General features: G+C 35.3%; 1 protein-coding gene across 15 annotated transcripts in view; it reads right to left on the bottom strand.

Moving 5' to 3' along the window:
• Positions 1-720: 720 nt before the first annotated feature.
• LOC109063276 (receptor-type tyrosine-protein phosphatase S-like) overlaps positions 721-24930 on the bottom strand; it is a 64067-nt gene continuing 39857 nt past the window's right edge. For 4 of the 15 annotated variants that reach the window (XM_042716651.1, XM_042716653.1, XM_042716655.1 and 1 more), the window contains 26 exons: positions 23793-24095; positions 23245-23438; positions 21179-21202; positions 20509-20626; positions 18897-19550; positions 18273-18370; positions 16796-17052; positions 15727-15820; positions 15331-15540; positions 14893-15053; positions 14443-14454; positions 14218-14333; positions 14045-14083; positions 11747-11844; positions 11373-11496; positions 10343-10518; positions 9794-9817; positions 9077-9196; positions 8078-8232; positions 6928-7213; positions 6476-6654; positions 6207-6333; positions 5713-5838; positions 3385-3539; positions 2914-3049; positions 721-2077 (listed from right to left, as the gene is read on the bottom strand). In XM_042716651.1, the coding sequence (XP_042572585.1) occupies positions 2009-2077; positions 2914-3049; positions 3385-3539; positions 5713-5838; positions 6207-6333; positions 6476-6654; positions 6928-7213; positions 8078-8232; positions 9077-9196; positions 9794-9817; positions 10343-10518; positions 11373-11496; positions 11747-11844; positions 14045-14083; positions 14218-14333; positions 14443-14454; positions 14893-15053; positions 15331-15540; positions 15727-15820; positions 16796-17052; positions 18273-18370; positions 18897-19550; positions 20509-20626; positions 21179-21202; positions 23245-23438; positions 23793-24095 (4055 nt within the window). In that variant the 3' untranslated portion in view covers positions 721-2008. The remainder of the gene's footprint in view (positions 2078-2913; positions 3050-3384; positions 3540-5712; positions 5839-6206; positions 6334-6475; positions 6655-6927; positions 7214-8077; positions 8233-9076; positions 9197-9793; positions 9818-10342; positions 10519-11372; positions 11497-11746; positions 11845-14044; positions 14084-14217; positions 14334-14442; positions 14455-14892; positions 15054-15330; positions 15541-15726; positions 15821-16795; positions 17053-18272; positions 18371-18896; positions 19551-20508; positions 20627-21178; positions 21203-23244; positions 23439-23792; positions 24096-24930) is intronic. The other 11 variants (XM_042716661.1, XM_042716660.1, XM_042716659.1 and 8 more) reach the window with 6 other exon arrangements.

Genomic DNA, 24930 nt, shown 5'->3' with positions numbered 1-24930 from the left:
TACTGAATGATGACTATTACCACTGGACTAGAAGGAAAACCACTCATATTAAACCACTCTATCATCTAAAGTTTTCAACAATAACAATATGCACATATTGTCTTAAGCTTTGGAACCAAAACTTGTTTTTCTCTTAACATGCACACACTGTGAAATCCATCTCATTCAATACAAATAACATTCTGTGTTGAAGAAATAGTAAGGGCTAGTGCATAGAACAAGAGTGCAGTCATATCCAAAACCATAACCATTCGACTGTTAGGGTCCATGATATATATATAGACACAATTGGGCCGTTTCTATGTGCCAGTTTGTTCCCAAAGTTGCAGATCTAATTTATCATGCAATGTTTTATGAATCAAAATCTGGACATCAGGACTTACAGTGAAAAGTCTTTTAAAATGTAATTTAGTTCAACTAGCTCTGGATTTTAAAATCCCCCTTTCGAATGCATCCTCGCTAGCATGAAAAATGCTCTTTTTGTTGATGTTAACAACGCTGATAAACAAGAATGCAGACATTAACAGTTAGAAGTGCACGTTTCCTGCAGCGGTATGGACTGAAAGTGAGAAAACTATTTCCTGTTCTATACTCCATTATAATTTCAAATACAAATCATTTATAATATAATCGCTATTATACATGTCATGGAATATGCAGTTCTCTTGGCCCAATATAGATACAATAAATGTGTGTCCTCTCAAAAATGGACACATATTGGCTTTCAGTAATAGAATTGTCTAGTCATCTTGGCAGTACTTCACTTGAATGAATAAACCACCCTGGTACTTAAAATTGGTCTTGGTGTGAAATATATTATATATTAAAATTCACTCTGGAGGATGTAACTGTATTTACTTCAGGTTTTATTAAGCATTATAATTTTTTTTAAACATAAAAGCAGGTTAATATCCATAAACGCGGAACATTTAACTTTAATAGCGAACCATTTTAAACATGTGACTATGATAAGGCACTACCAGTGTCAGATGATCCATTATGTTATTATTTTAAAGTGTCACCTCATGTTTAGAGTTCAACATTTATCTTCCAATCCTGCATGTAAATAGTTGTTTTGGTAAGTTTAGTGGAAAAAATGAAATAAAAATAAAAAATCCTTTTTAAATATTACCGCAAACAGTACTTTTCGTAACTTATGTGCACTGACAAGTACCTCACTCACATAGTATAAATATCACTCAATACATTGACAATTTTTATATATATAATGTGCTAATATGCATAATAACACTTTGTTTTATACTTTATATCATATAGGATTAATGAGACAATATAATTACAGTGAGAATATCTCTAATACTTGAGTGGTTTTAAACTTGAAGGTGCGCTTCACGTTCAATATTGCACGGTTTTTGAGACAAATCTCCATTTTCAGCTTGTTATTTTTCCTTGTCTTAAATCTGTGATAGATATGCATCTATGTGTATATATCTATGTGTGTGTGCTACAGATAAACGAACAGGATATTGGCATAAGCACCAATACTTCGGGTGTCGTTGAATTTCCTTTTGTATGCATCACTTTAGTGAGTTGGTGGAGCCACTAAATGACTGGTGACAAAAACAGAGGAAACTCTAAACCCTCAATGCATCCCTCAATAAACTGTATTTTTGGGGGGGTTCTGGTGTTGAAACAAATTATGAGAAGTAAAAAATACCATCAAACTGCTTGATTGTTGTTTCCTCTCTTGTTTTTGGTCTGTTGAATCGGTCCAGACAGCACATTGTTGGGTTCCTGCGATTTCATTGGATCTGCTGGCTGGTTGCCAGAGTTTTATGACTTGACAACTTTCAGCTATATGATTGGAGCTACAATTTGTTGTGACAATTCTGTATCCCAGCTGCCCTCCATGTCTGGCTATTAAATTGTGTGCTGTCGGGAGAAATCAAACAGACTCTTGAGCTGTGGGCAGCAGAAAGAGGCTGTCAGACTGATCAGACTCAGGCCTTGGTGTGTAATGATGTGGCCCTTGGTCCAGGGGAAGGTTTTATGTTGCATAGTGATCAAAACTGCCCAGGTATTCCAGCGCTGCTCGATAGCAGAACTGGTACTGCTCCTGCAGAGGGCGCACACACACACACACACACACACACAAACACATCATTTAAAACGAATCTCAGACTGCTGATTAGTACACTATTGAAAACTGTTTGGTAAAAAAAAAGTGCAATTTTGAGATATGAAAAGGCAATTTTGAGTTGGTCACAGATGGTTGAAATAGATGCAATTATGAACTATAAAGTAATAAAAATAAAGAGAATTGTCATAGCTGGAAGAAGTAAAGTCAGTTATGAATATAAAGCCACAGTTGTGAGGAAGTTGCAGTTGTGAGATATAAAGTAGCAATAACAAGTAATAGCACACAATTATAAGAAATAATGTCACAATTCTGAGAAATAGTTGCAATTGTCTGCTATAAAATTACATGAAAAACAAAGCTGTAATTATGAGATATAACGTCAGAATTGTAGGGATCAGATGCAGTTATGAGCAGCAAAGTGGGAGAAATAATGAGAAGGTCAACTGTAATAAATAAAATAATAATTATGAGATATAATGTAATAAAAAATAAAGTAGTTGAGTGAAAGAATAATTATTTGTAATAGATATATTGTGATATTGTCGAGATAAAGATGGCATGCCATTGTTCGAGCCAGAGTTGACTGAAATACAGCAATGCTGAAATCATTATAGACACTTTTTATACTTTTATGGAGAATCGACCTACAAATGGCTTTGCATGTTTAGTTACGAAAAGAAAAAGCATTTTAACATTCAACAAAATTATGTGCGTTCATTTGAAAAATTATTAACTTGTACAAGTCTAAAGGAATTATGGAAGATAGAAAGACAAGAATACTGCATCGTGTGGGTTCCAGTGAACAAGCTTACCTCTGTCTGCACCATAGCTGGTCTTTGAGTGCGCAACATTTTGACAGTCTGGAAGATGTCAACCACTCCTTCGTAACGCATCCTCTCCAGTACTATACTTAGAGTGATAAATACACCTGTCCTCCCAACACCAGCACTGCACAGAAAATGTGCCATTGAGTAATGCATTAAATACAATAATGTGAACGCATTCATTTTATTTCACAGCTCTTTGTAAGACTTGACTCTGATTGGTAATTTGAATTATGACATTTTTGTCCAATGATGACCTGAACTGAGTCATTTTGACTCAAATCTATATTTTTATTTTTTTGTCCAATGATTTTTTTTGGAAGGTAACCTTGCAATAAAAGAGAACGTACAGTCATTATTGCAAAATAATCCCTGACTTTATTTTGTGTCACTAAACACATAAAAGGGGAAAAAAAGGATAAAATCCATGCTAAATTCCTTAGCAATTATTCTCCTCACCTGCAATGTACCGTGATCGGTCCATCCTGACCAAACTGCTCTTTTGTTTTGTGCACTTGACCGATAAAATCAATGAAGCCTTCTCCAGATTTGGGCACGCCCTGCTCTGGCCAGTCTGTGAACTGAAACTGCCGGACTGTTCTGGATTGACCGTCCTAGGAGCAAGAGACATGTCATGAGAGACAGAGAGTGGCAGCATTTCAACCAGAGGTCTGTGGAGAAGTTATATAAACCATGGAATTGGATTAAATTTTCATGATCGTTCTAACTAATAAATAATTTCTAATTTGCCAGCTAATGAGTTTCAGGCATTATATAATGTGGTAACATTATTTAATGTTCTGAATGAAAGTTTTATAAAGTGTAATCGAGAAAACCTAGCTTTTTTATGCTGTAAAAATCCCTGTGCTAATGAGTAATAAAAACCAATCGTTTTGACTTAATCATTCAAAAGAAATGACTCAAAGCATTTAACAGAACTAATGCAAGTTATACACAAACATTACTTTAAAATAAAACAAAAAATATTTTAATGGATTTGTGGAATATGTGGATATTATATTACAGTAGGAAAATGTATACTCAAAATCAGTGTTGGGGGTTACGCATTACAAGTAACCTGAGTTACGTAATCAGATTACTTTTTTCAAGTAACTAGTAAAGTAAAGCATTAATTTTTGCATTTTCAAAAAAGTAACGCCGGTTACTTGTTTTCCCATTTATTGACTGACAAGTCTCCTGTCCCCACATTGGGAGAAATCAGAAGTACAGAGGCATTGTGTGCTCTGTGTGAACATGATGTTACTGTGCTTCTAGACTAAATGTGAAGGTTAATTAATCCATCCCACTCGCAAAAAAACAGATTTAGCATTCACCAAAACAGTGAAATGCAAACTCAGAATATGACACAAACCTGCAATAATTAAATATGTTAAATAACACAAATTTATCTAATCCCATTTTATTAACTAATGTCTTTGCTGCTGACCTTTGATGATCCAGTTCAACCATACTAATAAGCAAAAATTACTTTTAGCTAAACTAAACAATTGTGCTTCATTGTTTTTTTTTATTGCTGAAGAGTGTTGAACCTTCTTCTCCTGTGTTCTACTGTACAGACGTGAATTTACTTTTCCTTCAGCCTGAGGTTTATTCATTACACTTTTTGGTGTGAAAGGGCTTTTACATTTGCTATAAATAGAACTTCTTATATTAAAAACAATCAACAATCTCATATTTAAAAAATAATGTGAAAGTAACGCAAAAGTAATGTAACACATTACTTTCCATAAAAAGTAACGGAGTAACGTAATTAGTTACTTTTTTAGGGAGTAACGCAATATGCAAAATGTAATGCATTACTTTAAAAAGTAACTTTCCCCAACACTGTTCACATTATAATATAAGTTTCCAGAATAAAAAAAAATGGCGTATCAATCTTGAAGTATCGATATATAGATACTGATGCAAGTATCGAAAGTATCGATACTATGGTGTTTTATTTACCAGTGATCTTGTTTAACAAAAAAAAAATATATTGTGTACAATATGCTTTGAAATGGACGAATAACCTATGTTAGTGAATAACTGTGTAGAATAGAACTATTTTCCTGCTCATCTAAATGCAGATGTTGTAAGGCAGAACCGATTGATCACAGAGAGCGTTTACTCACTTCTGACAGTGCATTCAAGCAGGGCTGCATTTCCCAATAGTATTATAACAAAGCTGATGCTTTTGGAAACGGCAGCCCAGAACAATACTTATCAGAGTTTGGTGCAATTACATTTATTTAAATTGAATGTTTAAAGTTTATATTGATCATGTTCTATTCTGTAATGTTAACATAAATCATACATTGTCAGAATAAAAAGGTTGTATTTTATGCATGCAACAGCCTGTCACTGGCAGTCCCTTGTGAAAATGAACCATGGTTTTACTAAAGTGACCATAGTTTCACTTACTATTGGTTTCACCAACTATTTGTAGATTTCCATGTTTACCACTACAGTACACATATTTGAACCATGTGTAAACAAAAATATAACCTAATAAGTTATAATTAAGCCATACTGAATGTTAAAATGTGTTTCAAGTATAAAGTTAAGTGGGTATCATTACCCATTTTACTATTTAATAATTTAATAAATTTCATAATTTAAAAGTTCAGTTTAGAAGTATCGTATCGGTATCGGTATCAATATCGACGATACTGGCCTTGAAAATTATCGGTATCATAACGAAAACAAAATGAGTGGTATCGCCCATCCCTAATTCCAGGATTTCATGAGCATGGAAAGCTTAAAGGTTTTAATGAGTGCTTGACTTACCCTTGCATCTGTGACTTTAAACTCTCGGAGTATATACTGAGGCATGTTGTACTCCGCCATGGGGTCCACCACAAAGTACTGATAGCGTGCTGACCTGTCAGATGGCCAGTACTGATGACATTTTTCCTGCGTTAGAAAAAGTTCACTCATTTATCAGTGTTACTATTGTTATTCAAAAGTAAAATGCAGCTGAAATTAAATATAAATATCAGACGAAAAAGTGAAACTTAAACGACTAAGTTGAAGCACTAAACATGCTAAATGGATCTCAGTTAAAAGTAAATCGAAATAAAAACCCAAATAGTCATATTTAAAAAGAACAAAAACAAAAAAACAAAGGCAGATTACAAATTAAACTAAAATTTAAACTGAAAATAAAAACATAAAAGCTAATTAAAAATATTTATAAAATAGTATATAAATACTAAAATAACACTGATTAGCAACCAATCACAATAAACACCACTGACGTGTATGTGTGTATGTCAACTAACCCTTCCCATTTCTCTGAGTTTAGTAAGCATAACTACTATAGTAGAATTATGTTCCCAAAGCATTCGCCAGTAATCTTCAACTGTCTCCGCCAGCGGCCCCTGAGTCCCAATATACGCCCTCTGTTGCCTAGAGTGACGAGAAGGAAATGAAAACTTCAAGAACTGAGATTTTCACCAGCCTTTTTAGAAATGTTGATGTGGACTTGTTTTGTGGATGTGTTGTTGTATTTTTACTAATACATATATAAAAAAGAGAGATCACAATGTACCTGTAGCCATCTATAAAACTGCCATTGACATAGTCTGAGCCCTCCACTCCTCTGATTGGCTGCAGACACACACGTGTGGTCTCATATGGCATGATATTGACCAATCGGTTTTTGAACTTATTGCACGGAAGGCTGGCACTGACGAATCGGGAGTTATGCGCTTTGGCATTAGCTAAGCGCTGAAAAGGAGATACAGAAAAAAGAAATAAAGAACATTTACATTTTATGAACAGGCAAAAGCAACATACAACTGCCATCAACAGGAGACAATACAGTATTTTATATATATTATTTATAAGACAAATGGAGCTAATGAAAAAGCTGTAACAGTTGAGGTCTATTCCTTTTAAAATGTATAATTTTATTCAATTTTTTTCCTTCAGTTTTTATTGTTTTAACTGTTACAGCTTCAGTTAATTTGTTACTGATTTGTTACATTCGGAAGTACTGACTTTAAATTCCTGCTCCATTCCGCTGATGTGCTCCGGAGGTTCTGTCTGTGACAGTCTCTGGATGTAGGCATAAAGATTCCGTGCCGGAACCTCTGTGTTGCCGCAGGAAACAGCCTCCAGCAGTGCATCATAAATAAAGACGTACTGCTCCTCTGTCTGCACCATGTAGTTTCGCTGAGATCGCATCAGAGTCACGTGACCATAAATATCTATCGTCTTCTCCTGCTTCACACGCTCCAACATGGCATCAATCACAATGAAGCAGCCCGTTCGGCCCACACCAGCACTGAGAGAGAGAGAGAATGCTTGTCACAAGCACTTAAATTAGCCTATATTCCAGCATAATGATTGTATAAAAAATTTCAGAATTTCTCTCACTGAACAGTTTCATCGAATAAAACCATTAGACAGATATAGACAAATATATATATTAAAATTATATATTTGATTATATATGATAAATTATATTGTACAATCGTTATTTGATTATTATTATTTTTCTCCTCTCTTTCTTCTTTTCTGCATGCATTTTACCTCTACTGTTGTAAATGCTGGGTTTTTGTTTGGTTTTGTTTATAAGTGGTTAAAATGTTCATGAAAAAGATGAAATAGTAAAAACATTATTTGACTTATCTAGTAAAAAAAAAACCCCACAAATGACCTATACTGACCCTGTAAAAAATCAACTAAAATTTGAAAAAGAGAACATTCTTCAAATTTATAGTTATGTTGCAAGCAAGTGTTTGTGAGTTAAGCAGTAGATGAGAACCACAGGAAAAAGTTTGGGTAGTAGTTTTAAGCCGTTTCATGTTTTTATTTTCTCATATGTAGTTTTATGTAATTTATTTTCCCTGTGTCAGTTAATTGGGAAAAACCTTGCATGTATATACTGTAGTAATGTTGCTTTGTTGTGTCTAAGCAAAATAAAACACACACAAAAACACTCAGACTCCACAAAAAGCTCAATTCTGTGTGATATAACACCAATTTTATATAATCAACACAATTTAGGCCAATGATTCGATACTCTCTACAGAGTAAGAGCACATTTCATTGGTACAGAAAGAAACTTCCCAAACAAGTTTCTCGGAATCTTTCCCTGTCATGTCTGACTGGAATAAATGTGTTTGCTCAATTCTGTACTAGTTACCTGCAGTGGACCACAATAGGTCCAGCGTCTGGGGGATTGCAGGCTTTGACCCGTCTGAGGAAGGCCAGGAAGGGAGTGGGGTGTTCAGGTACCCCCTGATCTGGCCATGCTGTAAACTGGAACTGACGCACCTCCCTTTTCTCCCCACTCCCACTCTGCACATAGAAACAACACAATTCAGCACAGTACAGTACCATATACTAAAATAGACTACTCTAGAATAGAATAGAAGTTGTCAAAGAATGCTTCTCATCCAAGCAGCAATGTTATTTTATTCAACATATTTCCCATCAAATGTGTATTCCATGTGTACTAGATATTTAGTGCACAAAGCACAATAACAGTGACAAAAAATAAATAAATAAATCAAATATCAGAATAACAAATGCATTTTTTTAACTCTTTTGCATGATTTTCTCAAGAAAATCAGACATTGCCAAGGAGATGATGTCAGAGTGAACATTTCATCTGCAAAACTTTCTGCTCTTTAAGAGGTATGTGTATATAGTTATTATATTTGTTTATTTTCAATATATGTTGTTTCTATGCTGTTGTATTTAAATAATTTATACATTTATATATGTAACTTTGCAAGTCAACTTATTCTACTAACCATAAACTTATCCTTAACCTTCTAGTCTTAAGTATACAAAAATTTTAATAAGTTAGTGAACATGTAATTCCAATGTTACTTATAGTTAATAGAATGTACTTTTAATAATGTCACACAGCAGGACTATTTTACTGAATACAAAAAAAAAAAAAAAAAAAAAAAAAAAAAGGTGACTAATTTATGGGAAAAAAAGTTATAGTACCACATTTTCCTCATTCACTTTCTCAACAAATTTTAAAAATGTTGTGTTTTATGTTATGACAGTGTTCACACCAGCGAGGCCTATTTCCTGAAACTGTCAAGGTTCTAAAAAACCTATGGGTCGACCCTGCCATTAGGTTACCTTTGGGAGTGTAAAAATGTGCTGATCACTGCAGCTTCATTACCTTAAAAAGAGCAAAAGTCCTGACGCAGTAGGTCGCGAGCTCCACCGTGTCCAGTAAATTGACTTGCATTAATCCGTACGTCTCTGTGCCTCTGCTGGGCCAGTACTGATCGCATTTATTCTGCACACAGTTCAGCAGACACTTAGTAAACCTCTCACCGCTGCATATGTCTCAATGTCAAAGGAGACTTTAGAGGAGAGCTGAAGGACCAGCTGAGATCAACGCTGACAGTCAGCTGCTCTTTAGCCTTGCTGCTTTCCATCAACAACAGTACTCACATGGTTATGTGTCATTCCACTCCCTAGTTCACCAGTAATTACACTACCAAGGGAGTGGGTTGCCTCATTGTCAAAATCCTTCCAGTGCACTGAACAGTTCACTCCCTAGAAATCAGCAGAATGCTTTTTAATGTTTATTTTTACTTTTTACTAATTAAGGGCAAATGGGGATTGGGATTAGACTGAGACTTTGAGTTTGAGTTTAAGTATGCAGTGAGAGTGTGATAACCAGCCAAAAATTCAGTTACACTTTGGCGAAATGTGTCTCAGAAGTCAGTGAGGGAAAGAGGAAGCAAGAAGAGACAGATCAGAAAAAGAGAGAGTGGGTGTGAAAAAGGGATGAGGCAGAGTTAACAAGGAGGAAAGAGGTGAGACACGGAATATCAACCATTCAAGTGAAAAGTGACAGTGGTCTAATTAGCCAAGTGAGACGTCTTGCCTTTGAGAAGAAATACGAAGGCATCTGGAGAATAATAGACAAACAGCATAAGACTTACTCTGCTCCGTAACACCACACAACAGACTCACTGAGAAGTATGGAAAATATCAATGCTGTGTTTGATCAAAAAGTTAGTATGGTTAGTATGTATGTATGTGTGTTTTTATGAGTTTGATTAAGTGTTGTAGTGTCTCAGTAGTTCAGTTTCAAAATCCAGTCGGTTGTCTACTTAAACAGCATTTTAAGCATCCCGATGCAAACACTGTTTGAAATTTTAATGTAACAAATTTTAGTTCATCTAACATTTTTGGTGGGCTGCATAAAGGCCCATAGCTTTTGAAAATCTGATTTAAAAAAAATTTTTGGTGGGCTGCATAAAGGCCCGAGCGTGCATGAATTGTACATAAGTGGGACCAATCATGTCGTTGCCACAGTATATGCTGCCTATAGTAGAAAGCAAGGATGCTTACTGGATTTTTTTATGTATGGTGTTTTTTTGTTTGGAATTGTTTGAGTGTGGTCTGTTTTTGTATGATTTAGTGCTCTTACCCTGGATTTCTCCTCAAGTTTGGTGATCATGATGATATTTGCTGTGTGTTGTTCCCACACCATTCTCCAGAAGTCACTAAACGTGTCTGGCATGGGGCCCTGGGTGGCGATGTATGAGCCCTGTCGGCGGTAACCGTCTATGAAGTTGGCATTGATGTAGTCACCGCCAGGAACACCTGCATAACAAGAGGGAATGACAAACACTTCATCACTTTCAAACTGACAAGAGAAGAAAAAAACAAACGCTCTTCATAAATTTTAATGGGTGTAAATAAAAGATTGAATTCGGTTCCATTAGTAGTGTGTCAGATCTGATATTTCAAAATGATGAAGCAGCATCAGAGCCGAAATTTAGCACAGCTGCACTTCGGGCAACCTGAGTTCGAGTCCCATCTTGATGCCATCCCTCTCTGTCCAACAATTTGCTTCCTCTCTATCTATACTGTCCTATCAAAATAAGGGCAAAAATGCCAAAAAAATAATAAAATACAAAAAGTGAAGAAACTGAACAAAAATAAACAATATAAGGGATATTGCTGGACAAAGCTCTTAACTTCTGCAAATGTATCAGAAGTGATCTAATATACCTTCAACAACACCTGTCAGTGTTATTTTAATATTATATCTATACTATTATAGCAATTTTTGCTTTTCTTTTTTTTCATATTTCTTTTTAATATTTATGTTTTAGTTTTAGGAATTTTACTACTAACTTGTTTCAGTTTGTTTTAAGACAATTATGTTGGCAAATTTTTTAAGTTGATCAAAATTTGTATTTTATTTCAGCTTTATTTTATGTACCAAAAAAATTAAAAAAATGTAGTTTACAATAATAACACTGGTACAGTTATGTGTACATTTAGAGATAACAAGCAGCAATGGTGCAAGATGCAATAAATGTGAACGGGTAATAACGTTCTTTTAGTTGATTTCCCATGATAATACCCCTTTAAGATTAAAAATGTGTTATTTCTCATGAATACAGACATAAAAAAAGCAGTATTGGTATACTGAGCACACGCAATCTCACCATCATTGTTGGAAAGTGCTACTCTGGTGTGGTCGTAGGCGATGACGTTGGCATATCTGTTCTTTGGCTTGTTAATCTCAAGGTTAGAATGTTCCCATGAGAACTGCTGCCCTGGATCAATAGACTACAAGAGAGAAGCACGCCATGAATTACACATCACACTGGACAAAACCCATACTGCACTTCACATGTTATAAACATCACATGCCCTATGCATTGAAATTAGTGCTCACACAACAAAAGAACATAAAAAAGATTTCAAAGCATATTATAGTATGCTGAAAATGTGGTGTGAATATACATCATTCACTGGCAAATATGTTTTTAATGTACACCAGTGGGGTGTGAATGTAAGTGTGTTTGTGAGATCTGACCTCATACTCTTGAGAGAACCTCAGGTTGTCATTGGCTTTCATCCTCTCTATGTGAGCTGGCAGTTCTGAGACGGACACTGGAGGGTGGCTGGTCATGCCTGTCAATCACAGCACACAATCACATCAGTTCAGACCCTGAGAACACGGCACGCTGCTGGACTGAGTGCTCTGAGCAGTGTGAGAGAATGTTAGTAATCTCATCTATGTTTTAGCACTAGGGTTCATGAGTTTATGTGTTTTGAGGAAAAAAATGCTAAAAGAATATCACCCTGTAAAGCCTGATATATTTATATATAGCCTGATTTTTTTTGTTATTGTTGTTGAATGGAACAGTTTATTAAACCTTTAGACAATTAATTAAGGCTTTTATGTCTTATAGAGTATGAAATAAAGATAATTTGGAGCTCATACTGAGGAGGGAAAAACACCTCAGTTTTATTCAGAGGCCCAAACTGAGCATATTTGGTGCAATTGCTGATATTTGCATGGCCAAAAAATTATATGAAATTCTGCATGTAATATAAATCAGTGAGATCTTTATGACAATATAGCAGACAACCTATTTAAATTGCATATACAGTAAATACCAGTTGTCACTCTACATTTCACAATAATGTCTTATTAAGGTGATATTTAAATAAGTGTTGGCAAAATGATTAATCACGATTAATTGTATTCAAAATAAAAGTTTATGTTTACATAATATATGTGTGTGTGTACTGTGCATATGTATATCATATAAATACACACAAATACATGTATTTATTTAAGAAATATATGTAATATATATTATATTTATGTATAATATTAATCATATATAAATATGATATATATATATATATATATATATATATGTATATTTTTTTTTTTTTTTTATATTTATTTTATAATTATATATACATACACACACATGTAAAATTTTCTTATATTTATATACTTAAAAATATACACAGTACACACACACATATATATTAAGTAAACAAACTTTTATTTTTGATGCAATTAATTGTGATTAATCGGTTTGACAACAAAAATTTTATTTTATGATCAAACCTCTATGTTTTTGGGGGTTATAGTTGTAGACATATAATGGAGAAGTTTTTCAGTTTTGATTATTTTAAACTCATTGATAATTTAGAGGCCTTAAAAATTATACAGTAGACTTTTACAGTAGGTTACAGACTTTTACAGTAGGTTAAATCGATAGCAAAACCCGCAACAGGCAAATACAAAATTTGACTCTCCTTTAATCATTTTCTAAATGTAGTAACACTGATGGTTTAGACCAATCTAAATGGAATGGCCACTTAAGAATGGTTGTACTTTTAGGTGGATACTATATATTTGATGTTTTATACATTTAATATCCATATAAAAAATAACTGATCAATAATTAAAAGCTAAGATTGTCATGTTTACACTATATGATACACTAGGTATCTATAAAATCTATAAACTATAAAATAAAAAGTATCATATTATTTAAAAATAACTTTATTTAAGTATTTAGTTTTTTGGTATTTAGGTTATTGTAAGTTTTTGGAATGTATGTTTTTATATATATTGAGGTTTTCTGTTTTAGTGTGTAGTTTTTTTTGATTGTGGGAGGGGACTGGTCTCCACCCAGACAGATATTCATATCCCACTCTAAAATTTCTATAAATAAAATCTGAACTATACTGAATGTGCACAGGAGACAGTCAGAAGTATCGAGCAAGATGAAATAAACAATGAAACAGCTGAATCAGATCAAATTAAACTTAAAGCAGAAATCAATATTGCTGCATTTAGAATATGACTGAGAAGAGTTCTTTTCACGTTTGCAATAATTGCCTATTCAACAAATTCAAGATCAACATTGATTCAACACTGAATTACTATAATCTCTAACATATTATGTTTTATTTAAAAACATCTCTGGTGTGTCCCCATTTAGATTATCTTGGGGACTAAATCTCCCCACAAGCAGGTTAAGGAAACATCTTAATAAACTCGAAACAATGTCTTAATGAAAATCTAAAAATGCAGAAAGTTTGTGTGAGGGTTTAGAGGTTAGGAGATTCAAAAATATTATTAGCTAAATATAAAACAGGGAAGACAATGGAAAGTTAACATGATTGAAAGTGTGTAAGTATGAGTGTTTGCTGGTGTGTGTGAGCTTCACATGCTGCAGCAGGTTTTCACATACACCCCTGTTATAAGCCAAATGAGTTAAGAGGATGAAAAAGCCCAGCCGGTTACTGCATAAATATGAATGGGGTTAAACAATCAATATAGACTTCAAAAACCACAACTAACTTGATAACCGTCGATAACCAATGATAGATGCACGCAAACCTAGAAAAGAGACAACACTGTGTTGATACCGACGGTGTGTGTGCATCAAAGGGGGCACTGAAAGTGGATTCTTGAGCACTCTATACCTGTACGTGAGTGTGTTTGTGACATGTCTTTTCATCAGTATATATTACCAGCCGTTGGGAAGTTGATTCTACGCAGCTCCACTGGGTCAGATGGATGCTGGGAACTCATGGCTTTACTGCTGCTGGGAAAGCTACACTTCCTGCCCTCCAGCTCTGCCCGCTTCCTGTAACATCACACATGCAGGAGCATTAAAGCAACACTCACTTAGTAGGAAATAGTTTATATTGCATTTCGGTCGTAATTAGATTTAGAGAGAAACATAATACACAGACCTGTCTGGTTTGCTGGTTTGTGCACAGATAAAGCGAGGGAAGAAAAAAAGAATTGGGGATAAATAAAATCAGCTTCTGCAGAAGTGAAATATAAAGCATCTATCATTTTTATTCCTTTGCTTATTTCCCTCTCATTCTTTTCAAATTTCATTCAAACGTATGAATAATTTAGGCTTATCTGTGAATCATCAAGAGATTCATTCAAAAGGACTGACTCTAATGAATGATTCACTCACAAAAAAACTCCACATAAGCAATATCTAGAAGACACAACAAGTTAGAAAATTAGAAAAAAATATTTTCTCCATAGATCTATGATTTTTCCATTTTGAATGTTTCAATTCCCTGGTTTTTCATGAATGTGCCACTTAATCTCTTCATCCCTTTGATGTCATTTAATTTACATTCAAATTCTCAATTATTTTCTGTTCAATTCTCTTTCTCTCTCACCTTTTAAAGAGGAGGATGAGGATGACAATGCTGATAATGAAAATGACCGCCAGCACTGGCCCCACCACCCATAGAAGCCCCTCCTCCTCGTCAACGATTGGCTGTGGCTCAACATCAGAGAATAGCACGGCATCAGAGAATGGACTCGTGGAGTACATGGTCTGTCAATCAAAAATCAAAAATCTTGTTCTTACTGTAGTTTTTTCAAAAATGCTTCATGCATTTTAAGTTTTGCCCCCACATTTTCTGTTGCATGTCACAATTCCTGCTTTAAAAATAAGCAGTATATCATAATGTCCTTTACTAAATGTTTCAAACTAAGCTATGTTTTTCTCAGAAATGATTTGCTCACACAATGATTATTTAAAACAGTGTATCCATACATTTTCATAATGGACCCCAAGATACTCTAACATGAGAGAGAAAAGAAGGACTTACATTCTGGCCCAGTTCAAGAATAGCCAGCACGAAGCACACACACTCCTGTCCATTTACAAGCGGCCGATTTAGGAAAGCTCCATACACGCGTCCGTCTCCTAGTTTGAATTCTGCTGGAAGATTCTGGAAATGAGCGCTGATGTATGCTTTTGCCTCTGCCTGCCTCCGTAGACGCACAGAGCGACCGGTGCCATTAATCTCCCTCAGCAGCTGGAGAAACCAAAAAACAGACAAGCGCATGACACGAAGTTAATCACAACAGACACTGCAACTCCCCTGTGTTGAACCAACATGTGCTTTAAACTTTGAACAGCTTTTTCAACAATGACGGTGAAGAACTTGATGAAAATTGTACAAAATTACAACATCTGCAACTCAATTACAAAAATGTATTACCTCATCAATGTTCATCTCATCTGGATCACTCCATACATTCTGGAAGTTTCCTCCTCTCTGCCTCTTCAGGGGGACAACCACAATGTAGAAACCCTCAAATAAAAATATGATATTAATTATAATGGGTGAATCTCATAAAGAAAAGTCTGGGGTTGCTTTTTGCTCCAAATAAATAAAAAAAGATCATAAAGAAAAATGTTTGCACCATAAAACTGAATGCTGAAATTTTTTTTTTTTTTTTTGCCATTACATGAATAAATTACATAAAATATCTACTATTATAATAATAATATTAAAACAGGAAACAGTTATTTTTAAATTGTATTACCCTATTGAAAAATAAATATACTAAAATGCAGTTGAAATACATTTATTTCATGTTAAGTATACTACAAATACATTTACATATATGTACTTAATAAAAATACCCTGCAATTGTACTTTTGGTATACTAAACTGGTATACTTGAAGTCTGCTAAATTGGAACAGCTAATTTTGTACTTAATGCACTTTAATTGTGCAGAAGTAGGGCTGAAGTCCAACTAAAGATATGCTGAAATATATTTGATTGTGCTAAAGTGGAACTATTGCAAGTATACTTCAGGTACTCTTTAAAAATCTTGCATTTAAAGAGTTATTATACATTTAAAGACTTATTATTCAAATATCTTACAATCTTCATCAATAGTGCCATTAAAACACATTTTATGTTTAATATTTAAAAAATGTGCATTGTGCACAAGTAGTACTCCAAATAAAGTTTTATCCTAATTTTTATATTAGTAAGTCTTGAGCGATATGTCAGTAAATATCTTAATAGATTTGAACCATACTTAGTATGAAATGAATGTATTTTAAATATATGACTTTTTTATTAGGGTAATCTTTCACAATATTATTTTTACTGATCAAATAAATGCAGCCTCTGTGAATTTTTGAGTTTAGAATTCCGAGACCACAATGGAAATCTGACAATCTAATTTAGACCTGAACATAAACAGTTCAAAGTAAGTCAAATTTGAAGCTTTTAATAAATCCCACCCTCTATTTTCATTGGTGTATTCCTGACCTGACATTAGCCTGTCCCTGGACAGTGGGCAGCTGCAGGGTAGCGATGCTCTGAGAGCTGGTCCTTTCCAGCACCTGGGGTTTCCTAGTGAGCAGGTTTGGAGCCGTCATGGCATCTGCACGGTGCTGCAGGCCTCCAGTGCCATCAGCTTTACTAGTTAACATGAAGGTGTAGAGAGACTGGGGCTTCAGTTTAGTCACCAACTTCTGCCCGAGCCGCCCATCCACCTCCACACTCTCACCATCACCATATGAGATCTGAGTGAGAAGCAGAACATAGAAAAGCAAATAAACGTAAACTGCACACTTAACCAGCCAAGACTTTGCTCATCTTGTGGCACACACACATTCGAGGAGGGCAGAGAGAGATTAAGACTGACACCTCAGACACTTGCTAAATGCACACGCTCACACGTTTATACAAACACTGTCATACACAATTTCATCTCAATATGTTGCATGAAGGGTGGCTATGGAGGAACAGCACACACACAATATATTATGTCATCTAAGCCAGTGATTCTCAGCCAGGGGTCCAGGGCCCACCAGGGGGCCTCAGCACATTTAAAAGGGGGCCACAAGTTGGCTTTAAATTATTAAAAAAAGACAAAACATGCTTTAAAAAAAACAAACAAAAAAAAAAACAGCAAAAAATATCAGATTTCCTATTTTAATTAATTCTCTCAACAATTTTAGACAAGGGATCCCACGGTCATGGAAAATATATGAGAGAATTTTAGAAGTGTGATTTCTAGACCTGGAAAAGTCATGAAACAATTTTTTTTTTATTTTTTTTTGGTGATCAAAATTTTTATTCAGATTTTGTTTCATGTCAGAAACATATATGACGTTTCCAATGAACTATGTACAAATAGATGCCATGAAGCTGTCCACCTGTAAACTAAATCTACATTTTTCTAGTTACATTAAGTTCTAAAATATTGTAGAAACAACTGAGAAACTGCAATTTTTGAGTACAAATCATTTTTTTTAATCTTGAAAAGTAATGTAATTTTCTATAGTTTCTAAAAGTGTGAACTCTTAAAAACATTCAGTTGTTGAAACATCTAGAATTACTGAAGTTATTTTAATTAATTATTTTATGCTAATATATTGAAACTCCTGGTTTGTGTAAATAAAAACATCTGAAAACAAGCAGCTTGTCTTTACAGTGCTGTACCGTACATTTTTAAAAATAAAGATAACTTCAAATCATTTTCAGTATTTGTGTGTATAATTTATGATGTAGAGCAAAGTATTGTCAATTTATATTTACCACAGACAATTGAAAAACTCCTATTATATAAACCCATTCTTATAAACCCATTAGTCATGCAGGTTTTGATTTCATGGTGGCTTTTGGAGTCAAAAAGTTTGAGAACCACATCCCTTACCTTTTCACACATTAATTGTTTCAACAAAACCAGACTCAGGCTCTCACACACACGCAGCAGAGTACTGTATTTCGCAGTACTTACAATAAGAGACTGTGCTTTATTAGTGGTGGTTCGTGACTCCCAGGTCAGCAGCACTGAACTCTTCATAGCAGCTTTCACTCTGAAGTTCACAGCAAACACTATTAAAGAGAGATAGGAAAAAAAAAAAAACAAGAGATCAACACATCACACATCAATACTTCAGCTCACCTGAGCAGAATCTCTGGCCTCCAGCATTGCTAAAGCATTTATGAAGAACATCAAAGAATCCTTTCAACTGTTTCTACTAAAAACATTTACCACATCAGGCTGTTATCCGTAAAGGGTGCACAGAGACGCCAGGAGAGCTAGTAAGTTACTTTTTCTCATAGTGCTGACAAGAATTCATCACTCGTTTCTAAAGGCTCACCTTTACCATAGTTGTCTTATGAGATAATGGAGCACTCCACATTCACCTAGATCCATTTACAGAAAGATGCTCACCTTTTATCTGCACTTAACGGAGGCCACCGAACAAGAGACTCAGACCAACAAAGACAGATAAAATATGACCAGACATAAACAGAAAACATTCTTCTAGAGTAATGAAAATGTAGTGGTTTTGTTTTGGAAGGCTTTGCCTGACAGTAAATATTTGTGTGTGAGAAGGATACACATGAGTCCTACCTTCCTGTGCTGGTTGTGTTTTGATGGATATAGGGAGACTATAGGGCCCAGGGCCGTGTTTGCTAAGCATGCACACTCTCGCCACATACTCAGTATTTGGCCTTAGGCCATTAAGAACCACTGTGGCCTCCGAAACGTCTGATTCCATGGCAATGTCCGTGCCATTACTATAAGTGACAGCGAACCACACACGGTAACCTTGGATCCGGTCATGGTTTTTTGGTCGCTCCCATCTCAGAATCACAGAAGAGGAGTTGATGTCTTCGGCTGTTAAGTTAGCCAAAAGCGGAACTGTTTCCTGTATGCTCACATTTAAAGCATCTGTTGTCCCTGTGGCTGTTACCATGTCGTCTGTGGTTGTCTGCACCATGTTTGGTGTTAAAAGTGTGACCTGAGCGCTTGAACCATAACCCCAGATGGTACGGGCGGCCAGACGGAACACGTACAGCACCCCTGCGCTCAAAGATGGGACGCTGTAGGTGCGCTCCTCAGCATTTAGCTCTTGCACCATGAAGGAGTCTGAGGTCGGGTCAGCTTGGCCATATGAGAGCCTGTAGCCCAGCACAGGGGACAGACCAGCAGGAGGAGGCTGCCATTTCAGCAGGGCAGTGCCATCTTCAGATGGCGCAACTGTAAGCAGGGGCATACCTGGCACTGTGGAGGAGAAAATAATGCTGTAGATCAACACTACATATGTAGCACTGCAGATAAGATATGTGTAGAGTTAAGTGATACACTTGATTTAGTGGTTACTTCAATGATTAGTTCACCCAGAAATGAAAAGACTTAATTGTGTAATACACAAAAGAACAAAGTTTCCATGGAATTACAATGAACGGGGACTTAAGATTTCAACCTTTAAAAATGACTCACTGAAATCCCCAGATGAATGAATTCACTGGAAATCTTGACATTCACCATAGCGTTAATAAGAGAAGCTCTCTTTTGTGTGAATTGTTTGATCCGGTCACAAATTGGTTGAATCGAAATGTAACAGACTCAATATTTAGTGATATTCGCTAAAAATCTTGACATCCACCATAGCTTTTTAAGTGAATAGAAGTAGTGTGATTTGTTAACAATATTCTTTTTTATTCAGATCTTGTCAGTGAATTATTTGATCTGGTTCACGATATCGGTCTGAATGTTTCATTTAATTATTCAAAAGTTGAACTCGCACCTTATTATTCAAAAAGTTGAAATACTCTGAAGGAAATAAGGAACTCTGAAGGAACTCTTGCTGGGAAATAATTTTGAGCCAGATCTTTTCAGTGTATCATTTGATCGGGTTCACAAAATTGGCTTGAATGATTTGTTTATACATCAATGCCCTTATAATTTGAAAAGCTGAACTCATTCAGTGATATTCACTCTTGACATCCACCATTGCTTTCCTTGGCACATTTTTGAAGAGTGCAGAAAAGCAATCCTTTAAATTGTCTCCCTTTGTGTTCTATATAATAAAACAAAGTCATGCAGGTTTGGAATGACATGAGGGTAAGTAAAATATTTTCATTTTTGGGTGACCTTTCTCTTTAACATTGAGATAAACATAAAAACAAGTATATATACCAATGCATTAGCATGTATGTATGTTGGAGTGTGTACACACATGATGGTTTAGTTCTGATGACTGTAGGTTTGCTACGTGCTCCATCGCCTTTTGAGTTGAATGCAGCCACAGTCACAGAGTATTCAGTGTTCGGCCATAAATCAGTCAAAATTAGGTCCTAATAAACAAATATACATTTTACCATAACACTAATTCAACAAAAAAGAAAAAAAATCAAAATTTAAAGAAATCAAATGTTCTGTAATACTGCACCACATAATCTGTATTCATATCAGAGACTGAGTAAGAAGGAAGGCAAAGAATTGTTGCAAAATTAATGGGAGAAATTGCAGTGCTCAATGTGGCGGTGAATGGATGTCCAGCTTGTCAGTTAAAGGAGTATACTTTTAAGTTTTACTTTAGTACAGTATGTGCAAACACATTAGCTGGACCAGCATGAATTTTTTTTTTTTTTTTACTATGATTTGAGCTAAAGAAGCTTTTTTATATCATTGATCTCTTAATGATTTGATTTGACTCTTGACAAACAGACTACAGTTGTTATACACTCAGGTATATTTCTATTCATGCCTACTGCCTAGATAAAATAAGGTGCCTGAAGGCACAACCAAGATAGCCGCAAAGTGAATTGATCTGCCTCAAAGGGACTTTGATTCATGTAAATATATGCATTCAAATTCTGGGTCATGTTCAAAGTAGATATACTCACATATTGTTTCGAGTCGTTCTGTGGCTGGTTACAAAAACAAGACATCAATAGTTAAAATTAATGTGAATGCCAAGATGTAATATGATTATTCGCAACAACACAATGAATAAAGTTCTATTAAGAATAAATAGTGTGAAAGGTTCACTGGGACAATTACATGGTGGTTTTAAGGCTCTTAGTTTTTGAGATAGTTATCAGAGGTTCTGGCTCAGCATGCGGATAATAAGCAGATTCTGATGTTATCTGATGATTTAGGCTAAATTAAAGTCCATTTAGAAAGCAGTAGCTGAGCTAAGAAGCCTAATTACTGACAAACAAACAAAACTCGTTCAGATCAAGTGATAGCTGGGATCTGCATCATATTTCTAATATATGTGAGTGATTCTTCAATTAGCAGCACTACTTGAAACCTTGAAACATCTTCAGACTGTTTCAGCCATCACATTATCACATGTACTTGATCAAGTAAATTTTGATATGTGTGACCGTGTGGATTTTTTATATTTTGTGTGATGGAAGTGACATTTTTCAGGTTTCTACATACTGTATCAGGTTGGATAAACCTTATACTTATTAACACAACAATTAGCTAGCAGTAAATTATACATTTAATTATGAGTTAATAAATATGAATGAAAAAATTTTTCAACTGTTTATAAATTAAAATGTTCAAATACTGGCTGCTTCGGTAATGACATGTTGTAAAAATACTCTCATATAAGATGCAATCTCAATAATTTCTGATCTTCCAAATGTCACTTTGCTCTCATATCACTATTAATTTTCATAATTACAAAATTATTTAGATTATTTGGATTAATTAAAATGTAAATTAATGTACATTAATTAATGTAAAATTTGAAAAACAATAAATGTGAAACGTAACTTTTTTTTCCACTGTAAATAATACATTCTTTTTCACTTCCAAAAACTGTATTTTACCGTAAAATTGTTTTCACCGTATATACAATAGTAGGGAAACTTACTGTTAAGCAATTAATAGGTTTTCACTGTAGCATTTTTAGTCGTTTACCGCTTAACCATTTTTTACAGTGCACATATATTTATTGTGACCAGTTCTGGCCAAATTCCTAAGCTACAGCCATTTGAAGGTTGATTTTGAGAAAAATCGAGTTTTCTGAAGATTCCAAAGCAATATCACCAAGCAAAGTTGCATATTTTCCTCCAATTCTTTTCTTAATGATAATTACTATACTATTAATCTCAATATAGCCATTTTTCATTTTATCTTTGTTATTAAAAATAAGAACAAAGATGCAAATAAACAGAGCAGCGAGTGACTCCGTCTTTTCTTTTAATGTTTGATTAACTTTGAGACAGATCTATATTAAGACCAACTGTAATGCATGGATCTAATATAATGTTACACATCAGATTTTTCCCCAACTATTAACTAAACGTTCATGTAAGACATAACAGATTATGTTTGTGTGAATTTTGCCAAGAAATATTTCACAATGTACTTTATAGATTATAGTGCTTTGCAAATGTCTTTCAATGCGATCATTTTATTTTCATCAGCATGGATTTGAAAAATCATATTTCACTGGTTTGGACTCATGTCATCGAGAAATCCATTGGCCAGCAACTTTTGGTGAGAAGCAGCAGCAGTCATCCAGAAGTGAGCAGAGAAAGAGGTACTCCTCTCAGAAAACATAAAAAGAAAGATCATTTTAGATGTTTAATTACTATTTGAAGCATTGGGGTCACTAGAAGAGGGCTTAATGAACAAATTTTTGTGAAAACCTCAAATTCGACCAAAACTGACATTTTTCACTTCTTTCGCCTATAGCTCAAAATTAGACCATGCGTATTCTGACTCATTTTGCCAGCACGGGTCACATATTGGTGTCAAAGGAGTGAATACTGAGAGTCCTTTATATTTAAGATTAAATTATTCTTTATGTTCGTCAAAGTGAGAACAACTCAACAAAAATAAACACCCCATTTCTAAAGAAGGGTTGCAGCACATACTGACTGAGAAGTGTGTGTGTGTGTGTGTGTGTGTGTGTGTGTGTGTGTGTCAGTGAGGTGAAGTCTCCTACCTGCGGGTCTCTCAGTAGGAGTTCCCTAATTCTGGGAGAGACTGTTCTCTCCCCTGCTGTTCTTCTGGCATATGTCACCTGGTAACCTCGAATCTTTCCATGCTGTCGCTCAGCAACTGGAGGTTTCCATGACACTCTGGCAGAGGTGGCATTTAAGACCACCACATCCACACTCTGTGGTGGTGCGCTGGGCACTAAAGGGGCATTTTAGTAAAATAACATTTATTCACAGCTGAACATGCCTTCCAGCTCACAGCAGGAAGGATGGAAAAGGTGAGGAAAAGAGGTATGGCAATTCGTCGGGAAAAAGCTTTTGCCATGGATAAGGATCTGACCATGTTTTCACCAGGATGACAAAAATGCAATTATCGATACAGATGGAAAAATCCTTCAAGAAAGAGGAGCTTGGGGGAAGTCAGAAATAATGGAATCACTTGGTTCAGGACAAGGCAAATGTTGAGAGGACAAATGCGCCTTTGGTAGACGAAGGAAAGGGACACTTAGCTTCAGGTAAAGGGTCAAATTTAAGAACTGTCATACAGACATACCGTCTTCTTCTGTGCGGATCAATATCGGTAGGCTCTCAGGCCCTTGACCTGTGTCAGTGTGGGCAGCAACTGTCACAGAATACAGGGTCCCTTTCTTCAGCCCCTCAATCCGATATCGAAAACAGTTCGATGGGATGTCCGCGATCCTCTGTACGGGGTCTTTCTCCCGTTCCACTGCCACATATCTGATGGAGTATCCTGTTATGCCTGCATTTTCATCTGTCAGAGGTGGAGCCCAGCTAAGCAATAGACTTGTGGAGGAGGGGCTTAAGCATGTGACTTCCTGGGGAGGGGGTATGGACTCTGATTGGGTGGTTAGAGAAGTGGGTGGGTTTAATTGTGTGTGTTGTGGCAGCAGAGGATAGTTTTAGTGTTGTCATGGATGATAATGCATGAAAATGAGATGAAATAAGAGATAAAGACAAAAAATAGACAAAACATACGTAAAATGTTGTGGTACTGTCACAGACAGGTATAAAAAGACATCAAACTAAAAATGATCATCCACAAATGGTGAACTGAAATGAAAAAGAAATATATTCAACATAAAACTTACTTGACTCCATCTTTCCAGATCCTTTTTAATTGAGTGTCTCATGATCTTACCTGCTGTTTACACTTAACCCATCCAGTGAACGGACTGGGACAATATCATGCGAGTCAGAGGGAAGTCCTCTTTCTCATTTTATTTTTATTTGCATAGGCAAAAGCTAAATACACCACTCTACGCCATTATATACGTTTCAGTGGCAATAACGAATAAAGCCGCCTTCACACCAAGAACGATAAATATACAGATAACTATAAAGATAAAGATATTAGTGTCCATACCAGCGGACAATATCGTCTGTTTATTCTAAGCGCATGCTCGTCTGCCGCTTTAAATTCTCGAGCTCTTTATAGCAGGATGGATTCTGATGTTTTTTTATCATTCGTCAGCAGGAAAAAAATCGCTCTGAAAGTAATTCCAACGATATCGTTTCTCTGTGCCTTTATCGTTATAGTTGTGGTGTGGACTATTGACAATGATTCTTAGAACTATATCTTTATCGTTATCTCTATAGTTATCGTTCTTGGTGTGAGTGGGCCTTAAAGGGCCGGTCACACTATACTTTTCTTTCTGTTGACTTTCATTCAT

Source organism: Cyprinus carpio, chromosome B1 (assembly GCF_018340385.1).
Source record: "Cyprinus carpio isolate SPL01 chromosome B1, ASM1834038v1, whole genome shotgun sequence".
Classification (NCBI taxonomy): Eukaryota; Metazoa; Chordata; class Actinopteri; order Cypriniformes; family Cyprinidae; genus Cyprinus; species Cyprinus carpio.
The sequence above is the reverse complement of the archived record's forward strand: the minus strand, read 5'-3'. Positions and strand labels throughout refer to the sequence as shown.